General features: G+C 39.3%; 1 protein-coding gene and 1 long non-coding RNA gene across 3 annotated transcripts in view; one reads left to right on the forward strand and one right to left on the reverse strand.

Annotated features, from left to right (window-relative positions):
* APPBP2 (amyloid beta precursor protein binding protein 2) overlaps positions 1-5,043 on the reverse strand; it is a 70,191-nt gene extending 65,148 nt beyond the window's left edge. Inside the window, exon 1 of the mRNA XM_072779635.1 lies at positions 4,593-5,043. Coding sequence (XP_072635736.1) covers positions 4,593-4,730 — 138 coding nt within the window. The 5' untranslated portion in view covers positions 4,731-5,043. The remainder of the gene's footprint in view (positions 1-4,592) is intronic.
* The window catches only part of LOC140606360 (uncharacterized), a 45,476-nt gene continuing 25,233 nt past the window's right edge, over positions 4,950-25,192 (forward strand). Inside the window, exons 1-2 of one of the 2 annotated variants that reach the window (XR_012008693.1) lie at positions 4,950-5,292; positions 17,340-17,448. This is a non-coding gene — a long non-coding RNA (uncharacterized lncRNA). The remainder of the gene's footprint in view (positions 5,293-17,339; positions 17,449-25,192) is intronic. The other variant, XR_012008692.1, reaches the window with a different exon arrangement.

Genomic DNA, 25,192 nt, shown 5'->3' on the forward strand with positions numbered 1-25,192 from the left:
AGAGACATCGAGACAGAGGCAGAGACACGCAGAGGGTGAAGCAGGCTCCCTCTGGGGAGCCTGATGGGGACGGAACTTGATCCCAGGACTCCAGGATCACAACTTGAGCCAAAGGCAGACACTCAACCACTAAGCCACCCAGGTGCTCCTCTCTCTACTGTTCTTATGCCAATGCTATACTGTTTTAAAATATGTAACTTTCTAAAAAAAAATAAAAATAAAAATAAATAAAATAAATAAAATAAAATATGTAACTTTTTAACATACTTGACTATTTTATAATGCACATATCTCCTAAGTATTGTGCATCTTCAAAATGTCTTTGACTCTTCATATAATCAGTTCCTCCAGATGAACTTCATATTTAATCACTTTCCTATACCAATAAAGTTGAGCGCTTGATTCATATATCAAATAAATTCACAGCTTAAACTGAGATGATCTGACATTATTTATAACATATTACCTTACCATCCAGAGATACACAGTATGGTGGGCTATTTATGGTCCATTATGCCCCTCCCCCACAGTTTTAGTTCTCAATTTATTAATCCCAAGAGCTCTTTATATGAAAAGATTGTTAACTCTTTTGCTGTCAAATGTTGCAATTTTTTTTCAATTTGTTACCAGCCAATTAAAAATTATCAGAATATTAGTTGACACATTATATAGCTATACAACAGAAATACATGTAGAAAAAGAAAAAAATTCTAAAGTCAGACATTAATGCATTTGTATGGTTTTCAGCCTAAGACTTACAATAATAATAAAAGTCAAAATCATTAAGGTTAAGACTGAAAATAATAAATAGAACACATTACTGAAACACTTCACCTGACCAAAATTTAACTCTATGGACAATTTTGTAACCAGACTAGGACACAAAAAAGATTGCTCAGCAGTTTAAAAGATCATAAACTTCAGTCTTTAAAATACCCAGCCCTGGGCAGCCCCGGTGGCTCAGCGGTTTAGCGCCGCCTTCAGTCCAGGATGTGAATTTGGAGACCTGGTATCGAGTCCCATGTCGGGCTCCTTGCATGGAGCCTGCTTCTCCCTCTGCATCTCTCTCTCTGTGTCTCTCATGAATAAATAAAAAAAAATTTTTTTTTAAATAAAATAAAATACCCAGCCCTTCACTCTATTTGCTTTCACTTGGTGTACAATTTTACAATTCCTTCTATTTATCTTTCCATTTCTATACCTAAATGAGCGCTCTTGGTTAAAAGCTATTCAAATTCAAAGATATTATTTTGTAACATACAAATTTTTATTGAACCACCTGTCATTTTTTTTTTAAAGATTTTATTTGAGAGAAAGAGAGAATGTACGCGTGCACAACCAGGTGTAGGGGCAGAGGGAGAGGGACAGACTCCCCTGCTTAGCATGGAGCCAAATGCATGGCTCAGTCCCAGGACCCTGGGACTATGATCTGAGCCGAAGGCAGATGCCCCCTCACCTGTCATTTAAAAAAATTTAATTTCATTTTTTCCACCTGTCATTAAAAAAAAAAAATTTGAGAGAGAGAAAGAGAGGGAGAGGGCACGCACGTGCACGGTGGGGGCTAGGGGGAGATGGAAAGTGAATCCCAACCCTACTCCCTGCTGACCAGAGCCCAATGCAATGCCAGGCTGGTTCTCACCATCCTGAGATCCTGACCTGAGTCAAAATCAAGAGTAGGATGCTTAACTCATTGAGCCACTCAGGTGCTCCCCACCTGTCATTTTTTAAAACACATTTTTAGTGAACTTCCCTTCCCATATACATCAACAGCCATTTCCAACTTTAGTCTTCCTACATACTTAGAAGCCACCACTCCTATCCCTTATTTTCAGCAAATGATCTTACCATTCATGACAACTATTCTTTGCAAACTTAACTATGCTGATACTTTATGTACCTAACTCTTTCCATCTGATCTTAGAAAAATAAGTATTCTTTCCCCAAGATCAGTTTAAGACCAATACCTTAATTTATGCACAATGAAGGAAGAAGCAACACTCATTTATTAATTCTCCTGCTTAGGGGCTCTACTCCATAATTCATTTCCCATCTCACTTGTACAATTAAACTGTCATTCCATTTTGGTTTCTGCCATTCAGCCAATAAATATACCCTAGTGTCTTCCATTCTTTAAAAAAAAAATTCCTTTTACGTTTTATTTTACCCTTTCTACATATCAACACCTCTCTCCCTTCCCTTCCTCAGAGAGCAGTCAGAATGCCTACTTCACCTCCCATTCATTCCATAACCCCATCTCCTAAAGCTGTGCCTTTACCTGAAGCTATTCTCAAAAAATTAACACACTGACACTGGACTACAACCATCAAGAGGAATGGGGTATTTTTTGGTTCCACAAATATTACAACTTTATCTGTGACAGTGCCTATTGGTGGAAGTTGGGACTGCTGAAGGAATCTGATTATAAATTTCTCCTTGGTTCTAAGTTAGATAAAATTAAACTGTAAACAGCCTCTTAAAATGTTCACAAATTGGAGCAGGGGATGAGTACTTCATACTCATATGCATTAAAATGCTTAAAAAGAAAAAAAAATGCTTAAAAAGTACCATATTTATGTAGTGATACCGTGTTTTAGAGCAAACAAAGATTAGTAAGTCAAGTAATTAGTTCTATAAATGTCTTTCATCAATTATCTCAAAATGCAAAATCTTCACAATCAAGAAAGCAAGGAACACAGGAACTCAATACTAAGTATTAGCCCTTGTCTAAGTTACTTACTTTCTCACCTTTAACACAGGGTTATGCCTTACTCTATAGTTTGTGAGGATTAAACAAGACAACATGTGTAAAAGCACTTAGCATAGTTCCAGGCACATTTTAAATGCCTTCCTTCACTTTAACACAATGCCACACTCTCATCAAACATACAATTATTTAGAAGTGCACCAAAAAGAAACAATATTAAAACTTTGCAACTACATGAAACAGAAAACGTGGCAAAAGCACCATCTTTTCATACTAGTAATAATCTTCAAATGAAAAGCTTCAATTAGAAGCAAAAGTTACTAGAAGATGACCCGTCAAGAATATTTTGAGAGAATTCAAGCAGTAATCGTACTTTGCTTGAATTTCCAATTATTTCTTCTTAGAGTGTAAAAGATTACATAAGATTTAATAAAATGGACAGAGTAAGCCTACACACAAAGCTGTAGTTTCCCCTGAGAAAGCCAAATTTAAACAAACCCTACCTTAGGAATGAATCTTAAATACACAAAATTTCCTTAGATATATACAAAAGTAAATCAATGTATCAAAGACATTTGAGATGAAGGGAGATTTTCTCTACACCAGGGCCAAATAATAAAATGAATTACCAAACAAATCTTCTCCAAATATTTATGGAGTAAAAAAATCATTTGAATTATTAGAACTGGTGTAATGAGGCTGGATTTAGTAGAATGCAGCAAGTCAGCTGCTTTCTGAAAAAATATTCTGGGGTGGAGAAAGTGGGCGAGCTTCCCAATTAAACAACTGCCATAAAACAACCATACATACATAAGAACATACACATCTGTTAAATATCAGTTTACACTGTGTTCTAGCCAAATTACTAATCAAGAGGAAGCATTTAAAATCTAAAAAATAAATCCGACTCCACTTCTGGTCACATTTTGCACGGGTAGCTACTGGAGAGAGTACGAGTTATCCACGCCGATTCAAGGCAATGAGGACCGAATAATAAGTCCACTGTGCACATTCAAACGCGGGAGGGAGGAGGAAAGGGAGGCTCCGAGTCCATAAAGTTCTCCTCCCTCCCTAAACACTGCAAAAATTGTCCACGTCTAAGACACTTACCCTTGAAACTCCTTGGAGAGTGACTTGGGAGACTTTTTGTTCAGATTTCTGAGGGGGAGCTATTTAGGAATGCTGCAAGATTGCAACTTTCAAACACACGAACATAAATTCTTAAGTATTTTTTTCTTTCAGGAAAGATTTTTTTTCCTTTTCCTTTCCAATAGTGTATCACCACTCACATATTAACAAAATTCCCAGGCATAAACAAAAACCAAAGCTTTAAAGAATATACGAAAAAAAAAACCATACAACTATTTATTCCCAGTAAATCCTCAACTCCCTCTCGATTAGGATGAAAAAGGAGAAACGAAGTACACAAAGCAGAAAAAATGACTTGGGAAAAGGGGCGACAAAAGGAGAAAGTAGGAAGGGGGTTTAAGAGCAGGGCAAAAAGTTCAGCTGATGCTGACATTTAATCTGGGTTAAGGGCAGCCTGTGAAGACACAGGCTAGAAGTGAAGGACTGAGTGGGACAGTGGGACAACAGAGGAAGTGCACGCAAAAGGCCTGCCCAAGATGAGGGGGCACAGGGTAGGAGGGAACACCGAAAAACGAGGAGACTCATTAGGAAGAGACAGCAGCGATCAAGGCCCAAGAGCTTGAGAGAGGATACGGAGACAGGGTCTTCCTACACTGGCAACGCCGAGACCGCACCAGATGCCTCGGGAGGCGATCCTGCTACGAGGGGTGAGGGGTTAACTGCGGGGGTTCGCAGACGTGGAAGGGGGTGCGGCCCCAGGGGTTGCGGCAGGGGAGCAGAGCAGACCCACGGCCCGTACCTTGTAGTAAACATCGAACTGGATGTTCTCGGGCAAGGAGCGGATGTCTCGGCGGGAGCGGATGTAGTTGTCCACGACAGCGGAGATGGCGGTGTTATACAGAGTCTCTGGGATCCACTCTAGTTCCACGGCCGCCATCTTCCTTCCCTCCTCCTCCGCCTCCTCCGCCTCCTCCTCCCGAAGGCCCCCGCCTCCCTCCGTAGCGAACTCGTCTGCGGCCCCGGAGGATTCGGACGGGCGGCGGCAGCCACGCGGGCACAGGGCAGAAGCGCACGGCCGTCCTGGCTCCTCCCGGGCGAGCTGTAGGGTAGCCGCGGCGCACGCAGGCCCGGGTAAACAGCGGGGCACGCAGCCAGAGAGAGCCAAGCCCAGGCGTCACATTCCGGGTTTGAGAGAAACCCGAGTTCCGTCCCAGCGCGGAGCTCTGCAGGGGCGGGGCTGCGTGTGCGGCGTCATGACGTCAGCGCACGCTGACGCGCCGGAGGGTAGGAATGCGGCAGGCGGAAAACTTGGGAAGAAAAGAGTCGTGATGCTTCCCGCCGAGGACGTATTTTCCGAGGGGGCCCGAGGTGGTGGATGAGGGTGGGCGGGTTGCCCTGGGATGAGGAACTCTCTCCCGTGCCGAATTACGCGGGCGCCTCCGTCCCTTCAGCAGATTCCGCCTGGAGGGTTCTTAGGCATGGACCTTTTCGAGGTTCAGGTAAAAGTTTGAATCCTTTCCTCAGAAAAATGCACATTATCAGTACAATGAAAATTACGCATTCAGGGAATTCAGAAGGGATCTAAACACCCTTCCTCAGACACTGGTCCCTAAGCCAAGTTAGGAAACTCTGGTCCGGGAAACCAGGGCTTATCATGGGTCATTGTATAACCATTTGCATTGTTTGAACTTTTTACCATATTTACTTTTTCCAAAGAAAATTTACAAACAAAAAATGAGAAAAAGAACTGTAGAAGAGGGATCCCTGGGTGGCGCAGCGGTTTGGCGCCTGCCTTTGGCCCAGGGCGCGATCCTGGAGACCCGGGATCGAATCCCACGTCGGGCTCCCGGTGCATGGAGCCTGCTTCTCCTTCTGCCTATGTCTCTGCCTCTCTCTCTCTCTCTCTCTCTCTCTCTGTGTGTGACTATCATAAATAAATAAATTAAAAAAAAAAAAAAGAACTGTAGCAGAATTTGGCAGGAAGGTTAGCCTGATTATGGAATTACAAATAGTGGTGAGAAGAAAGGGGTTAATTGCCGACTGTGTCAGGGCTTAATAGTAAGATAGAAATGGAAGGTTTCAATTTTCTCTCATAGTTCTAGTCCCAGTCTCAAGAGACTATTGAATAATTGAGAGTACTTGTTTCAGCTCCCTTCCTTATTCACCCTGAACATCTGCTATTTATGTAACTTAATTTTCCAAGTTGGCCACCTCAAGAACTTTGTGCAATATATTTCTGTTCTAGGAATTTAACAGTTGCTGTCTGTAATTGATGACACCGTCTGATAGTCACCCTGTAACAATGTAAAACCTAAAGACAATAATATGTCCTGACATTAAGAGCTAAAGGAATTGGAAGTGATTCTTCCAGTTTACCCGGTATTTCTATGTTAAATGGCTAAGTAATTTGGTAAAAAAAAAAAAAAAGAAAAAAAGAAATACAAGAAATACACTTAATTCTTTTCTCAGTCAATACCGGCCAGCTCTGTAATCCATGAACCTAATAAGATAGATGTGGTTGGCCTTAAGGGTTGCGGACTTACTAAGTAAAAACAAAAACAAATGCCCAGTTATATTTTAATTTCAGGTAAATAATGAATAGTTTTTAATCTAAGTATGTTGCATGCAGTAGTTTTACACACCCGTTTCAAGTCTCTCAAGCACATGAGTTCCTTCAGCAAATTCTGCATCAGGAGTTCTTAGATCTTTTGAGGCTGTTTGAACCTCTTTCCACAAACATGTATAATTTTCCATGCAAATATCGCAAGGGACATACTTACACTAAAAAAAAATATTCATTGTTTATCTGAAAATCACATTTAACTGGGCATTGTGTTTTATCCAGCAACCCTACCTCAAGGGATCCATGAATCCCCTGAAATTGAGTGCAGATGTTCTAGGACATTTTGGCTGAATCAGGAACTGGGCTCAGTTCCTATAAGCAGATTAAGCTGTGTTGGACACACATTGATTGCTATATGGACCTTAGTGCTGTTAGGCAGAATTAAACATCCAAAAATGTATATAGACAAAGGAGTCTTTATGGACAAAAGGACCTCTTGATCCCATCTTCATTGTTTTGAGATTGAAAGTTATTAAAATGTATGTGATGGTCTGGGAGGCCCTGACATAGGGCAGACAGATTACCTGAAAAGACAGGGCCCCTGAGAATTAAATGTTGGAGGAGTCAGGACCAGTAGCTGCCTTGTGTACAAAGGACTAAGCATCGAAGGAGCTGAGTGAGCCACCCAGGTACTCCATAAGTACCTTTCTTTTGAATCTGGTTAGATTGTGTCTGCTCCCACAAGTAGAGTCCAGCAGAAGTGATGCTAGGTCAGAAATGGCCATACAGAGTCCATTTTATTCTCTGGAATTCTCATTCTTGGATTCCCGAGGCACCATGTTAAGAAGAGGAACTAGCCTGAGGCAACCATGCTTTCAGAAAGCTCAAGCCACATGGAAAGACTATGTGTAAGCACTATGTGTAAGTCAACTGAGTACAGCCTTTGAGTCATACCACATCAGGTACCCGTTATTTCGGTGAAGAAACTTCCAGATGATTCCAACTCCATAACATTTGAGCCACTGTCAGCCACTCCAGTGTTCCCAGCTGAGGGCTCAAGAGTCACAGAGCTGAGACAAGCATCCCTGTTCTACTCCATCTGAATTCCTGACCCACAGGAGCATAATAAAATGGTTGTTGATGTATCACTAAGGTTGGATGGTTTATTATAAAGTTCCCAGGAACCCATCACTTTAGACTGCATATTGAACCTCTTCCCTTTCAGGGCTACATATTGCTAAGGATATAAATGCATTCATGAAAATTATAAAATTCATAACCTGTACTGGACAGTCTTAACTCTCTGACGATGGCTCTGCTACACTACTTATACGACTGAATTGCCTAACCATAGAGTATCAGCATAGAGACAATGATTTTTATCCAATACTTGAAGAATCTTTCAGAGCCCTCCAAGTCTACACCCGCTTATTCAACACCCATTAGCCACATATAAAAAATCACATGGACCTCATAAGTAAGATTGTCGAGGTACATCTATGGTACAACACATGATAGAGGCAAAATGATTGAGTCCTATAACTTGTTATCACCAAAGAACAGAGCGAGGGTTTGTCAACAAATTCTTGTCACTTGGAGAAATAATGCAGATAGGAGTTTCGGCCCAATTCTCATTCCTCTGTACTATTACCCACATCCGTAGAAAATTTGTGCTGATTCCATTGTATATAATAAAGGCTTACGGGTCATTTTTGGAAAGACACAAAATAATACAGTGTGAGAAATACTGTGATAGTTTGCATAGGACATTGTGGGAGTGCTAAAGAGGAAATAATGAGTTGGTTGGGGTTGTAGTAATGCTATAACAGTTCCAATGTAGGTCAGTTCTCAAAGTATTTTTAGTTGCAATGAAATTCATAGGAAAAGAACACTTGAACAGATTTACTTGGACAATTAAAAGTAGGTTTGTTTTGCCACGACACTATACCTCTGATTTCTGGGAAATTTAGTAATTATTAGAATGTAAAAAATACAGGAAAAAATGTGAAACAAACTTGTAGTTCTTTAATTGTGACCGTGAAAAGTTGTGACTTTTTCAATGAAATAGGAATAGGAATTAGGTAAGCTATATACAAAGTGATGTAGTCATATAATAATAACTTGAGCCAATCCGAGAGAAATACCATTATCCTGCGTGAGTGGATCCCATCCACGTCCAACTCACCAAATAATTTAGTTAAAATATACAAATGAAGGGCACTGGGGTGGCTCAGTTGGTTAAATATCTGCCTTTGGCTCAGGTCATGATCCCAGGGTCCTGGGATCAAGCTCCACATCAGGCTCCCTGCTGGGAGGGGAGTCTGCTTGTCCCCTTCCCTCTGCCCCTCCCTCCACTCATGCATTCTACCCCCCCAAAAGAAATAAAATCTTTTAAAAATATATTAAAAATAAATAATAAAATACACAAAAGACACAGATACTTAACTTAGATGACAAAATCTATAGTGAACCCATTTACTGAGGTTAAACAACATACTGAAAGATTTGGGTCCAGGTTTGGATTTTGTTTGTTTGTGAGAGAGCACGGGGGGGGTTGCAGAGAGAGAGGAAGAGAGAATCCTGAGATCACCACCTGAGTTAAAATCAAGAGCCAGATGCTTAAATGACTGAGCTACCCAGGCACCCCTAGTTTGAGATTTTTTTAAGTTATGATATATCTATAAGATAGACAGGCAGACTTGGGAAAGGTTTCAGGTGTGGGGGAGAACAAAAACCTTCATAGTTGTTTATGATCATTGAAGACAAGAGAGTATATTGAAATAAAGAATGTATATTCCAGAGAAAAGAAAAAACTAAGAGATCATATTATAATCTACTCTGTAACATCTCTTATAATGATATCATGTCAATTATATCATGTGTGGATGCCTTATTTCCTCAACGGGTGCATGAAGATCTTGAGGACTGGATAGTAAATATTGTGTATTTCAGAAACCAAGCCTAGTGCAGACATACATGAGCATTTAATAATTAGATTAATAAATAGGCCTTCCTACCTCTCTTGGGGAAAAACCACACAGTTGGCTACATTGCAAAATATTTACTTCCTTTACACTCAAATTTTCAAAAACACATACTTTAAAGTATTTTGTTTCTTTTTTATTTTTTATTTATTTTAAATATTTATTTATTCATTCATTCATTCATTCATTCATTCATGAGAGGCAGAGAGAGAGAGTGTCAGAGACATAAGCAGAGGGAAAAGCAGGCCCCATGCAGGAAGCCCGATGCAGGACTCAATCCCAGGACTCTGGGATCACACCCTGAGCCAAAGACAGACGCCCAACCACCACCCAGGTATCCTTGTTCCTTTAAAAAAAAAAATATATATATATATATATATATATATATATATATTTTTTTTTTTTTTTTTTGGGAAAGAGAGCATGAGGGGAGGGCCTAAGGTGAGGAGGAGCAGGAGAGGGAGAAGCAAACTCTTCACGAAGCAGGAAGCAGTATGTGGGGCTTGATCCCAGAACATTGGGATCATGACCTGAGCTGAAGGCAGATGTTTAATTGACTAAGCCACCCAAGCATTCATATATTGTTCCTTTAAAAAAAAAAAATTGTGGCAAAATATGCATAACATTAAATTTTCTATTTTAGCTATTTTTAAATATACTAAGCATTGACATTAAGTATGTTAACAATGTTGCGCAGTCATCACCACATTCATTTCCAAAACTTCTTCCTCAGCTCCACCAAAAACTCTGTACCCATTAAACAATGATTCCCCATTTCCCCCTCTTTCCAGCCCCTGGTAGCCTGTAATCTGCTTTCTGTCTCTATGAGTTTGCCTATTCTAAGTACCTAATATAAGTGGAATCCTGCCTTTGTCCTGTTGTGCCTAGTTTATTTCATTTAGCATGTTTTGAAGGCTTATCTATGTTGTAACATAACAGAATTTCATTTTCTTAAAAAGATTTTATTTTTATTTTTATTTATTTACTTTTTTAGAAAATATTTTTAAAATTTGTTTATTTTAGAGAGAGTGCAAGCACGTGAGTCAGTGAGCAGGGAGAGGGGCAGAGAGGGAGGGAAAGGGACAAGCAGACTCTGTGCTGAGTGTGAAGCCCTACACAGGGCTTGATTTAACAACCCTGAGTCCATAACCTGAGTCAAAATCAAGAGTTGGACGCTCAAGTGACTGAGCCATCCAGAAGCAGCATATTTACTTATTTCCTTTTTAAAAGTAGGCTACTTGCCTAGCGTGGAGCTGAATGTGGGGCTTGAACTCACAACCCCAAGATCAAAACCTGAGCTGAGACCAAGCGTTGGATGCTCAACCGAGTCACCCAGGTGCCCCTAAAGATTTTACTTTTGAGGGATCTCTACATTCAATGTGGAACTCAAATTTACAATCCTGAGATTAATAATCACACGTTCAATTGACTGATCCAGCCAGACACCACTTTCAGTTTTTTTTGTTTTTGCTTTTACCCCCTTTTATTAGTGTTTAAGGCTGAATAATATTCCATTATATGTATAAAATACATTAGTTTTTCCATTCATTTGTGCATGGCCATTTGGGTTGTTTCCAACTTTTGGCAATTGTGAATGACACTGCTATGAACGTAAATATACAAACATCTGTTTGAATCCCTGTTTTCAATTCTTTTAGATATATACCTAGGAGTAGAATTGCCAGATAATTTGGTAATGTTACCTTTAACTTACTGAGGAAGTGCCAAACTTTTCCACAACAGCTGTACCATTTTATATTCCCACCAGTGATTCACAAGGGCTTCAGTTTCTGCATATATTCACTAACACTTGTTATTTTCCATTTTTTTCATTTTTTGATAATAGCCATAGGGCTATAAGTGTATTAAAATATTTTTGTGTTCCACCAAAATTCACATTAGAATTATGAGCTAGCCCAATAAGAAGAGAAAGTATAGGGGCACCTGGGTGGCTCAGTCAAATAAGCATCTGGCTTTGGCTCGGCTCATGATCTTGGGGTCCTGGGATCGAGCTCTGAGCTTGGCTCCCCGCTTGACAGGAAGTCTACTGCCTCTCCATTTGCCCACCTCCCTACTCGTGCTTTTTCTCTCTCTGTCTGAAATAAATAAAAATCTTAAAAAAAAAGAAAAAATATATTAAATACATAGTTGAAGAGGCTAAAGTTGTGTTGGAAAAAACAGGCAATACACACCAAGAGCCTTAAAAATATGCAAATTCTAACTTAATTTATAGATATTTTCTCACATGTTCAAATAGACATATGTATAAGGATGTTCAAACAGCTTGTTTATGTGCTTATGTGTTTATGCCCTTTTAAAATATGAAGAGCAGCCCTCCCCCCAGTAGACAGCGGATAGAATGGTTCTATGCTATTTGTTTTTAGTGAGAGGACACAGAAGAGGGAAACAAGGAGCCTTTTCTTTACTTTTGCATTTTAAAATTCTAGGCCCTGCAGGGAAACAGAAAGAATTTATATGCATAGACAATACAGTAGATTTGATGAATAGAGCTTCTCCCTCCCTTCCAGTTTCCCCGGAAAAGAGAAAGAAAGGAAAGGGGAAAACCCAAAGTAAAAAATATAGGAACCTGATAATGGTGGAAGTGCCCTATACCCTGTCCCCTTACCACGACTACCACTTACTTCTGCACCTCTGTATGGATCCTAGAGTATAGGATAAAAAAGGTTTATGGTGGTCTGAGTGCAGAAGGTTTACTTTCATAAGTGGAGTCTAGAAAGGCAGTAAGAAGGGGCATCTGGGTGGCTCAGTGGTTGAGCATCTGCCTTTGGCTTGGGTCGTGATCCTGGGGTCCTGGGATCAAGTCCCACATCACATTCCCTCTGGGGAGCCTACTTCTCCCTCTGCCTATGTCTCTGCCTCTCTGTGTGTCTCTCATAAATAATAAATAAATAAATAAATAAATAAATAAATAAATAAATAAATAAATAAATAAGAAAAGCAGTAAGAATGCATAGTAGGAATGGTTGCCTGATAGGCTCAGGCAAGTGAGCCTAAGACAACATCACAGGGCCCCGCAGCATGATATGGGAGTGGTAGAATAACTTTCTTTAATTACCTGAGGGTAACCAGCATCTATGAAGGGCTTTGAGCAGCCCAAGAATTTCTCAGAATAATTTGTGCCCAAGAGCCTTACATGGCCTCCCAGAGCCACTGGCAACCTGTCACAGGGGCTGATAATTCCAAAGTACCAGAGAGTGCCCATGAGGGAAGAGAGAGAAATTTGTCTCTTTAAGAACCACTGAGATCCAGGGGTACCTGAGTGGCTCAGTTGGTTAGGTGGCCAACTCTTGATTTCTGTTCCAGTCATGACCTCAAGGTTGTGAGATTGAGCCCCAGGTCAAGCTCCATGCTGGATATGGAACCTGCTTCAGATTCTCTCTCCATCTCTCTCTGCCTCTCCTTCATCTCTGTTCAGGTGCACACACTCATCTGTGTGTGTGCGCACTCTCTCTGTCTCTCTCTCTCTCTGAAAAAGGAAAAAAAGAACCTCTGAAATGCAAAAGGAGAAAAGTACAGCAGTGATGGGCACAGACCATGGCAAAGATCTAAATAGGATGCTGATGAGCAGCCTGGGTGACTCAGCGGTTTAGCACGGCCTCCAGCCCAGGGCCTGATCCTGGAGACCCGGGATCGAGTCCTATGTCACGCTTCCTGTATGGAGCCTGCTTCTCTCTGTGTCTCTGCCTTTCTCTCTGTGTGTGTCTTTCATGAATAAATAGATAAAATCTTTTTTTTTAAAGATTTTATTTATATTTCATGAGAGACACAGAGAGAGACAGATGCAGAGGGAGAAGCAGGCTCCATGCAGGGAGCCCTATGTGGGACTCGATCCTGGGCCTCCAGGATCACGCCATGGGTGGAAGGTGGCACTAAACTGCTGAGCCACCCGGGCTGCCCAATAGATAAAATCTTAAAAAAAAAAAAAAATAGGATGCTGATCATTAGCCAGATAACAGATCTAACCTTTTTTAGTTCTTAGATTAACATGACTCAAGATTCAAATGTCAGGGACAGAGAGTCTGATTAGCTAGCTTGGGTTATGTTTACCTTTGGCCAGGGGAGTACGAGGCAATATAATTGACTGGTTACCAAGGCTATATCAAGTAGAAAAGGGGTGGTTACCTAAAAAAAGATAAATCAGGTGATAGTACCAAAAAATGAGGTCAGGGATATCTGGCAAGCAAAAACTACAGATATGTATTGAATTTACCAAGCATATTCCTGGGTCAAAGATACAATACCATTAAAAAAAAAGATTTTATTTATGTGTTTTGAGAGAGAGAGAGAGGGAAAGAATGATACAGAGAGAGCATGAATGGGTGTGTGGGGCAGATGGAGAGGAGAAGGAGACTCCCCGCTGAGAGGGGAGCCCAGTGTGGGGCTTAAACCCAGGATCCTGTGATCATGACCTGAGCTGAAGGCAGATAATCGACTGAGCCACCAGGTGCCCCAATACTATCTTTAATCTATTTTCTGTGGGCAGCCTGGGTGGCTCAGCGGTTTAGCGCTGCCTCTGGCGAAGGGCGTGATCCTGAAGACCTGGGATTGTGTCCCATGTTGGGCTCCTGCATGGAGCCTGCTTCTCCCTCTGCCTGTGTCTCTGCCTCTCTTTCTCTCTGTGTCTCTCATGAATTAATAAATAAAACCTTTTAAAAAATAATCTACTTTTTAAAGATATAATTTATATAAAGGTGCACATTTTAAGTGAACAAGTTGATGACTTTGGACAAATGTACAAATGTATCTAACCACTACCCCAATCAAGGTGTACATTTCCACCTCTCCAGAAGTACTCTGCCCCTTTGCAGTCAGCCTCCTTAAATGCCCCACCCCAGGCAACCACTGATATGATTCTAAGATTATTGACTAGTTTTATCTGTTTTTGAATTTTATATAAATGGAATAATTATTATTTTTAAATATTTCATTTCCCATTAACTTCTTAGCTATCCATTTATTTTTTCAGTGTTTTCTGTAATGCTAATAATATGTATTCTTAACTTATTACAGTCTATGTAGAGTCAATACTGTATCTTTTCCCACTTCCTACTTTCTAATTAGAAAGCCCCTATTTATGATGCTTCCTCCTTCACAATGAAATAACTTGACGACGAATAAAAATTTACAAATAAACTTACCTGCCCTCCTGTATTTTGTATGATTGTTGTCATATATTTTCCTTCTACATTTGTTATAAACCCCACCTTACTTTTTTGTTTTGTTTTGTTTTAAACATTGTCTTTCAAGTAAATAACAAGAAAAAAGAAAACAATCTTTTTCATTTTCCTGCTTACTTATAACTTCTGATGCTCTTACCTTCCTTCTCATAGTTCCAGCTGTTTGGAAAGATACAATCATTTTTGAAGACCAAACTTCTTTCTAAGTACTTTATACTCTACTAATTTATATTCCTGCCAGTAGTGGCAAGGATTTTCCTATATAACAATAAGAACAAATTAGAAAATATAATGGAAGGGTGCGTAGGTGGCTCAGTCAGTTAAGCATTGGCCTTTGGCTCAGGTCATCATCTCTGGGTCTGGGGATTGAGCCCAAGTTGGACTCCCTGCTCAGTGGGTCTGCTCCCTCTCCCTCTGCCCTTCCTCCCTTCTCGTGCACACTCTCTCTCTCAAATAAATAAAGTATATTTTTAGGGGATCCCTGGGTGGCGCAGCGGTTTGGCGCCTGCCTTTGGCCCAGGGCGCGATCCTGGAGACCCGGGATCGAATCCCACTTCGGGTTCCCGGTGCATGGAGCCTGCTTCTCCCTCTGCCTGTGTCTCTGCCTCTCTCTCTCTCTCTCTCTCTCTCTCTCTGTGTGACTATCATAAATTAAAAAAATATATATATATATTTTTAAAAAAACATCGATTTTTTTTAATCTGTTGTTTTTGGGGATCCCTGGGTGGCTCAGCGGTTTGGCGCCTGCCTTTGGCCCAGGGCGCGATCCTAGGTCCTGGGATCGAGTCCCGCGTTGGGCTCCCAGCATGGAGCCTGCTTCTCCCTCCTCCTGTGTCTCTGCCTCTCTTCTCTCTCTCTGTCTATCATGAATAAATAAATAAATAAATCTTTTTAAAAAAAAATCTGTTGTTTTTGAAGTACTGCACCCTATTTCCTTTCTTAGAGTGGTGAATTTTACCTTTTATACAATCATAGTTACCGTTATTTTCTAATTATAAAAGTAATAAATACCTATGAAAGGAAGTTTGGAATACAGAGAATACTAGGGAAAATTTTACTGTAATCCTACCATGTAGAGATAATCACTATTATTATCCTTAAACTTTTTGTGTTTTTAAATTTTTTTAAGGATATAATGCACACTTCCTGTAACAATTTCAATTAATACATGGGCACTATAGTGGAAATCTTTTATTTTTGCTTGTTCAGTATCAATTTCTTCTTTTTCTGGTAATAATACCCTGATTTTCCTTTGGAGAACTCTCTCTCCCTCACTTTAAGTCCATGTGTTTCAGATGGGACTGACCCTATCACCCTTCAGCTCCAAGGACTAGCACAAGACTCAGGGTTGGTCAGTGATGATAGACCAGGAAGACTAATGGCAAACAATTCTGGAACTTTGGTTGACACTATTGGGAAAGAGAAATTCTCTTTCTCTGCTGTGACTCAAATGTAACAACTAGAATATATTGGAAATGATGCTGTGTGACTTCCAAGGACATAGCTTCCGCTTGGCATTCTATAATTATTCATTCTGGGGTAAGCCAGTCACCATGTTGTGAAAATAACTCATATAACCTTGTAAAATGGACCCTGAAGAGAGGAACTGAGGCATCAGCCATGTGAGTCCTTGAAAGGGGATCCCTCCAGTCTCAGTTGAGCTTTCAGAAGACTACAGCTCTACCTGACATCTTGACCAAATCTTCATGGGAAATCCTGGTTCTGGATTTCCAGCACTGCTCAGCTATGCTGCTCCTGATCCATAGAAACCTTGAGAGATAATAAATATTTGTTGTGGCTTTAAGCCACAAAGTTTTAGGGTAATTTGTTAAGTGGCAATAGATAACTAATATAAGATTAGGAATCCAAACTGAAGCTAATGAGAAGATGGCATTCCCAGATAAACTCTCTTAGTTTAGGAGCAGGCATGTTACTAGATCAACCAAATGGACAGGCTTCCTTTCTTTTTTTTTTTTTTTTAAACAGTTTGGTGAGCAACTCTCTTCCACTTACCCACAAGCATGAAAACCTATATTCAGATTATATAACTAGCAACCAACCTGTTAGCATACAGAAAGCCAATTTTAGGATGAATGTAATATTGCAAGGGGCAAATTACTTAGACCAAAAAAAGTAGGTCTTTGATAAACTTATTGAGTTACAGAAATAGCCATAAACCCCACCTTAACTTTAGCCTTCCAGTTACATGAGCCAATCATTTTAGCCACAATAGCTTTCTTCTGTTAACATATCTTTTGATATAAAATGTCTCTATTTTCAAACTTTTTTAGTTATATTATTTTAGGTGTATATTTGGCTCACTTTAAGTCCACGTGTTTCAGATGGGACTGACCCCATCACCCTTCAGCTCCAAGGACTAGCACAAGACTCAGGGTTGGTCAGTGATGATAGACCAGGAAGGCTAATGGCAAACAATTCTGGAACTTTGGTTGACACTATTGGGAAAGAGAAATTCTCTTTTTCTGCTGTGATTCAAATGTAAATTTTTTTCTTTTCTCACCATGACTGTCTATGAATAGGAGAATTTACATTTACTTTAATTGTGCTTAATCATACATTTATTCTTATTCTTGCTATTTGGCTTATGCATTCTATGTATCTTGCTTTCTTGCTCGTTAGTAATTTTGAAGTCATACATAGGTGGTTACAAATTGATAGCTTGTATTTGGCCCACAGACATGGCTGGGTCTTTTGTTTTTGTTTTTGTTTCTGTTTTGGTCTCATATAGAGTATTTAAAACTTTTTAATCTGATATTTAAAATTATGTTTATTTTATCCAGAAATTCAGATACCTGTCTAGCCACACTTAAAAGAAGATCTATAAGGGACTGCTAGTCTCACACGGCAACAATCATCTGGAACTATATAGTGGTTGGCTACCCAGTGGAGGTATGTGCCTTCTGGTTCACCATAGTCCCCATCATTTTGTGTTTTTTTTTTTTTCCAAAGTGGAAAGTAAATTTCAGTTTATATTTATAATCTTTGCTTGCACTCTTGTTTTCTTATGGTAGAATATGCCTCTGTTCCAATGGGGTGATCATTTTTATTAAAAACCTAAGATGGCCATTGCCCTGGACTGAATTGTGTTCCCTGCCACCATACATATGTTAAAGTACTAACCCCCAAAGTAATGGTATTTGGAGATGGGGCCTTTGGGCAATAATTAGGTTTAGAGGAAGCCATGAGGGTGGGACATTCCTGATGGGATTAGTGCCTTTATAAGAAATGATACCAGAGGTCTTGTTCTCTCTCTGTTCTGTGTAAGGACATAGCAAGAAGGCAACCATCTGTAAGCCAGAAGAGAGCTCTCATCAGAACCAGATTATGCTAGCATCCTGTTTTCAGACTTCTAGCCTCTGGAATTGTGAGAAAATAAATTTCTGTTGTTTGACCCAACCAATCTATAGTATTGTTATGGTGGCCTGAGCTAAATAATACAGCCATGTTTCAAAAAAAAAAAAAAAAAAAAAGTAAGACTGCCCACTTCTATGTTACTTCTCCAACCCTGTGGCCATTTGGATTTTCAATTTCTGTTTAAGTCCTTTTTCTCGAGGCACCTAGGTGGCTCAATCAGTTTGTATCTGCCTTGGGCTCAGGTCCCCACTGTCTGGCTCCCTGCTCAGTGGGGAGTCTGCTTCTCCTTCTCCCTCTGCCCCTGACTCATACTTGTTCTGTCTCTCTGGTGCTCGCTCTCTCTCTGTCAAATACATAAATACTTAGAAATAAATAAATCTTTTTCCTCTTTTACTGGTGGTTACCCATTGTTAATAGTTATAATATGAATATGGTTACCCATTGTTAATAGTTATAATATGAACCAATATTTTTTATGACCATCACGATACATTCTCTATAATTTTGTTCCCTTACAATTTTTTATTTTATTTTATTTTATTATTTTATTTTATTTTATTTTATTTTATTTTATTTATTGGCTTAACAATAGGAATTTATTTTTCTCACAATTCTGGAGGCTAGAAGTCTCAGATCAATATGTAAACAGAGTTGATTTCTTCCGAAGCCTCTCATCTTGGCTTACAATGTCCACCTTTTCCCTGTGTCTTCACATGACCTTCCTTCTATGCATGTCTTGTACTAATCTTGTCTTTTAAAAAAATTATTTACTTATTTTTAAATTTATAAAAAATTCTGGTATAATTTATGTACAGTGTTTTATTGGTTCTCAGGTGTACAATATAGTGATTTAACAATTCTATACATTACTTCAGGCTTATCATAAGTGTACTCTTAATCTCCTTCACCTATTTCACCACATACACATACCTCCCCTCTGGTAACCACCAGTTTGTTCTCTATGTGTAAGAATCTGTTTTTTTTTGTTTGTTTCTTTTTTCTTTGTTAATTCTGTTTCTTAAATTCTGCATATGAGTGAAATCATATGGTATTTGTCTTTGACTAACTTATTTCACTTAGCATTATACCTTCTAGATCTATCCATGTTGTTGCAAATAAGATTTCATTCTTTTTTTATAGCTAATATTCCATTATATATACCACCTCTTCTTTGTCTATCCATCTATCAATGGATGCTTGAGCTGCTTTCATAATTTGGCTATTTTTTTTGGTAAAAAAATGCTGCAGTAAACATAGGGGTGCATCTATCTTTTCAAATTAGTGTTTTTGTATTCTTTGGGTAAATGTCCAGTAGTAGAATTACTGGATCCTATGGTGATTCTATTTTTAATTTCTTCAGGAATCACCATATTGTTTTACACAGTTTACATTCCCACCAATTGTGCATGATGGTTCCTTTTTCTCCACATCCTTGTTAACTCTTATTGTTTCTTATGTTTTCAATTTTAGCCATTCTGACAGCTGTGCAGTTGATCAATGATATTGAGCATCTTTTCATGTGTCTATTAGCCACTTGGATGTCGTCTTTGGAGAAATGTCTGTTCATATCTTCTGCCCACTTTTTAATTGGATTATATGGGGATTTTTGGTGTTGAGTTGTATAAGTTTTCTTTCTTTTTTTTTTTAAGTTTTCTTATATACTTTGGATACTAATCCTTTATCAGATATGTCATTTGCAAATATATTCTCCCATTCATTAGGTTGTCTTTTAGTTTTGTTGATTGTTTTCTTTACTGTGCAGAATCCTTTTACTTTACTGTGCAGAAGCCTTTTATTTTGATGAAGTCCTAGTAGTTTTTTTTTGTTTGTTTTTTTGGGCGGTTTTTTTTTTGCTTTCATTTCCCTTGCCTCAGGAGACATGTCTAGATAAAAGGTGCTATAGCTGATGTCAAAGAAGTTACTGCCTGTGCTTTCTTCTAGGATTTTTATGGTTTCAGGTCTCACATTTAGGTCTTTAATCCATTTTGAGTTTATTTTTGTGTATGGTGTAAGAAAGTGGTCTAGTTTCATTCTTTTGCTTGTTGCTGTCCAAATTTCCCAACACAATTTGTTGAAGAAAGTTTTTCCTATTGCATATTACAGAGGATACTTTTAGCAGGATTTTATTCTCCCCTGTCTTATACCCTACTTCCACTTTTATTGTGATTCAGTTCAAGATTGCCATTAATTTTTTTTAATATTTTATTTATTTATTCATGAGAGACACACAGAGAGAGAGAGAGAGGCGCAGAGACACAGGCAGAGGGAGAAGCAGGCTCCATGCAGAGAACCCCATGTGTGACTTGTGTGACTTGATCCTGGGACTCCAGGACCATGCCCTGGGCTGAAGGCAGCGCTAAATCGCTGAGCCACGTGAGCTGCCCTCTTACTTTGTTTTCTATTTTAAGAATCTTTTCTTTTTTTTAAAGATTTTATTTATTTATTCATAGAGACACAGAGAGAGAGGCAGAGACACAGGCAGAGGGAGAAGCAGGCTCCATGCAGGGAGCCCGACGCGGAACTCGATCCCAGGTCTCCGGGATCAGACCCCGGGCTGCAGGCGGCGCCAAACCGCTGCGCCACCAGGGCTGCCCTATTTTAAGAATCTTTTCTGGGGAATTGCATTAAACTTTAAAATCTCTTTATCAACAGTGTTTATATTTGTTAGCTTGTCAGTTCTTTCCTTATCACTGTTTCTTATATATCATGCTTTGTGGATTGGGTTTTTTGTTTTTTTGTTTTTTTTTTTAGATTTTTATGTTTCTTTTTTTATTAAGGAAAAAAAAATCTGTATTGATAGATGGTTTGCAGAACTTGTGCCAGTCACTAAGCTGTTCAGTTTCGATTGAGCTAGGCCTCTCATTACAAGGCTGCAGCATTCTGCTGGCAGGCTTTTACCATTGGTGTGATTCATGGTCACGGAACAGATCTGCAAGAGAAGACCCTCCCAGGTGAGAAAGCAAAGGAGGTGGTGGGGGCTTTAGGTATTTCATTGATGTCCTTTGACTATTGTGCAGAGCATTTTTTTTAAAATTATTTTCTCTGTTGTGGTTGCCTAAATTAGTTGGATCTCAGCCAGCTAATCTCTCTGACTGCCAAAGTAATTTGCCACTTCAGGGAGAGCTAGGTGTAGCAGCTTAGAATCATGATCTTTTTCCCTTAGAACAGTTAACACTGTTCCATTGTCATTTTGGAATAGAGATTGCATTTGGAATGCAATCTACTGTTGCATATGAGAATGCATAGAAACTTAGGAGTTTCTTATTATCTTTGAAATATAGAAAAGTCATCAGGATTCACTTGGAATCATCTTTGATTCCCTTCTTTCTCACACTCTATATCCTACCCACCAGGAAATCTGGCTGTTTCTACCTTCAAAATATATGTAAAATCTGATCATTTATCACTATATCTATTGCTACCACCCTGGTCTAAGCCACCATCATCTCTCCTCTGGACACTAAGATAGTTTCCTAAAGTGAACTCACTGCATTCGCTCTTGCCATTTCTCTACTCAAAACCCTGCAATGGCTCCCCATTCCACTCAAAGTAAAAACAAAAGTCTTTACAATAGCTAACAAGACTCCACTGGATTTGCAGTTCCCCCCACCCTATCTCACCTCTCTGACCTGGTCTTCTACTGCTTTCTTCCTCATTCTATTCCAACCATAGTGGTCATTTTGCTCCTCTGCTTTCTCTGCCTGGAACACTCTTCCCACAGATAACTTTACTATTAACTTTCTTGCCTTCAAGTCTTTACTCAAATAATACATTTCAATGAGGCCCTGATTTCACTGATCACCCTAAATAATGTGACTAGCCTTCCAACGCAGTTACTCCGGATCCTCTCCTTTCTCTGCTTTATTATTTCCCATAACACTTATAGTCTTCTAACATGTTTCATATACTAGTAATTATTATGTGAGTTGTTTATTGTCTCTTCTCCTGCTGAAATAAAGTTCCATAAGGGTAGGGATTTCTGTGTGTTTTATTCATTGTTCTCTTTCTAGTGACTAGAACAGTACCCAGCATATAGCAGGTGCTCAATAAGTATTTGTTGAATTGAATGAATAATATATATCTAGATCTGGATTATCATTTAGTAACCTAAAATAAAGACAACACCAGCTTATATTTTTCCCCAAATAGAGGTAATCTTTGGGAAATTCTCAATGCACAAGCCTTCTTTTTTATCTCCAAATGAGATAATTCCAAACTTTAAAAAAGTCCTCTATATAGTTGTTTGCTCCAAATCTTTCATCTGATTCAACTCCATGGAAATTCCTTCAAGACTAAGGTGGGAAAGGGGTTTCTCTTTAGTTTTCAGAAGCAAAACAAAAATTTTCTTTTTATAATTCTTGAATCAATTCATCAGAAAGTTGGAGATACAGGAAATTGTGTGTAATTTGTTTACCACCTTGGCCAATTCAACATCTCCTTTTTATTATTATTATTTTTTACTAAATAATATTTAAATATTCCTGACTTCTAGTTAAAAAGGTAGTTTGAGGAGCACCTGGATGGCTCAGTGGTTGAATGTCTATCTTCAGTTCAGGTCATGATCCTGAGGTCCTGGGATCAAGTCCCACATCAGGCTCCCCGCAGAGAGCCTGCTTCTCCCTCTGCCTAAGTCTCTGCCTCTTTCTCTGTGTCTCTCATGAATGAAAGAATAAATAAAATCTTTTAAAACATAAAAATAAAAAAACAAAAACAAAACCATAGTAACTAGGGGCACCTGGGTGGTACAGTTGGTTAAGCATTCCACTTTTGGTTTTGGATTGGATTGTGTATTGAGCCTCTTGTTGGGCTCTGCACCCAGCACATAGTTGGCTTGGCTTTCTCTCTCCCTCTCCTTCTGCCTCTCCCAAATAAATAAATAAAAACACAGTAACTAGAAACAAACAGAAAAAGCAACTTGAAGGAAACCTATATGATACAGAAGAAGAAAACAAGCAAAAACTAGTTCTCATAGCTTCAGAAACATTTCGTCTAAAAAACAAGAATGAAGTGCAATTTTAATTATTTTTATTTTTTGGATAAGGTGTGATTTGAAAAGGGAATTTAAACTCTAAATTTTATTTTATTTATTTTTTTTTTTAAAAAGATTTTAAATTTATTTATTCATGAGAGACACAGAGAGAGAGAGAGAGAGGCAGAGGCACAGGCAGAGGGAGAAGCAAGGACTCAATCCACGGGTCTCCAGGATCATGCCGTGGGCCGAAGGCAGGCACCAAACCGCTGAGCCACCAGGGCTGTCCTAAACTCTAAATTTTAAAGAGCAATAAAAAGTCTTGGAAATTGAAAATATGATCACAGAAATGAAAATCTCAATAGTGGGATGCCTGGGTACTTAGTTGGTTAAGGATTTGACTCTTCATTTCATCTCAGGTTGTGATCTCAGGGTCCTAAGATCGAGCCCTGAGTCAGGCTCCATGCTGATTACTTTGAGGGGCACCTGGCTGGCTAAGTTGGAAGAACATGTGACCTCAGGGTTGTGAGTTCAAGCCCCAAATGTTCACTAGAGAGATTAAAACATAAAAATTTATTAAAATAAAAAATATTTTTAAAAATTCCTTTGACCTACCTAAAAAAAAGATTGTGACATTCATGAAAGGGTAACTTAAAGGCGTTTAAAACGGGTGTCTTGTAGTTCAACATTAATTTGGTTTTTCTTTTTTAACATGTCTGTGTTATGGTAAAAAAAACTTAAGCCTGAGAAAAGGGAATGAATTCTTTTGCCTGCGGGTCCTATCATTTCCTGTGCTGAAGCCACAGATGTGGCTGGAGATCAGTAGAAGCCAAGAAGGGTTAAGAAGATCTGCTTAACCAAAGGTGTCTCACCACCTGGCTGTCAAGATGTCAGAAAATTCCTTCTATTAGTTACTCTTTCATATGTGGACAGCAGATTGAAATAGGTTTCAATTGAAACAAATTTACTAAGTCACTTATTAACAATTTAGACAATAGTTTATCAGATCTAGTCTCTTGGCAAAATCCTAGTGTTGGGGCAGCCAGGGTGGCTCAGCAGTTTAGTGCCGCCTTTAGCCCAGGGCCTGATCATGGAGACCCGGGATCAAGCCCCACGTCGGGCTCCCTGCATGGAGCCTGCTTCTCCCTCTGCCTGTATCTCTGCCTCTCTCTCTCTCCTCTCTGTGTGTCTCATGAATAAATAAATAAAAAGACTTAAAAAAAAAATCCTAGTGTTAAAGGACCAGAAAGCATTGAAGAGAACAAAGAATTGTCTGAATTAGCACTGTCTAATAGAAATGTAATGCAAATGTAATGAGCCACATACCTTAACTGAAATTTTCCGATAGCCAACAGTAAAAAGAAACATGTGGAATTATTTTTAAATATTTTTTTAACCCGGGGATGCCTGTGTGGGTGGCTGAGTGGTTGAGCATCTGCCTTCGGCTTAGGGGCTTAGGGCAGGATCCCTGAGTGCCCGGATGGAGTCTTGTTTTGGACTCCCCACAGGGAGGGAGCCTGCTTCTCCCTCTGCCTGTGTCTCTGCTTCTCCCTCTGCGTTTCTGCCTCTCTCTCTCTGTGTCTCTCATGAATAGATAAATAAAATCTCTTAAAAAAAAGTTTTTTTTTTAAAACCGATATATCTAAAATATTATCATTTCAACATAGAATCAATGAAGAAAATTACTAAGGAGGGACACCTGGGTGGCTCAATGGTTGAGCGTCTGCCTTCAGCTCAGGGCGTGATCCTGGAGTCCCGGGATTGAGTCCCATATTGGGCTCCTTGAATGGAGCCTACTTCTCCTGTCTCTGCCTCTCTCTCTGCCTCTCTTTGTGTCTCTCATGAATAGGTAAATAAAATCTTTTAAAAAAAGAGGAAAGTAAAATTCTCAAAAAAAAAAAAAAGAAAATTACTAAGGACATCTTTTATATTCTTTTGTACTCAGTCTTTTTTTTTTTTTAAATTATTTATTTGACCCAGAGAGAGAGAGAGAAAAAACACAAGCAGGGGGAGCAGCAGAAGGAGAGGGAGAAGCAGGTTTTCTCCACTGAGCAGGGAGGCTGACTTGGGGCTCGATCTCAGGACTCTGGGATCATGACCTGAGCCGAAGGCAGATAGTTAACAGACTGAGCCACCTAGGTGCCTCTGTAGTCTTTCAAATCCAGTGTATACTTAAAACACAGATCAATTTGCTAGACACATTTGAAGTGCTTAATAGTCATGTGTGGTTAGTGACTATTGTATTGGACAGAGTGGGTCTAAATTAGTGCTTCTAAAAGTGTGCTCCCTGGACCAGCAGTACTGATAAGG

This window comes from Canis lupus, chromosome 16, assembly GCF_048164855.1.
Source record: "Canis lupus baileyi chromosome 16, mCanLup2.hap1, whole genome shotgun sequence".
In the NCBI taxonomy this organism is placed as follows: Eukaryota; Metazoa; Chordata; class Mammalia; order Carnivora; family Canidae; genus Canis; species Canis lupus.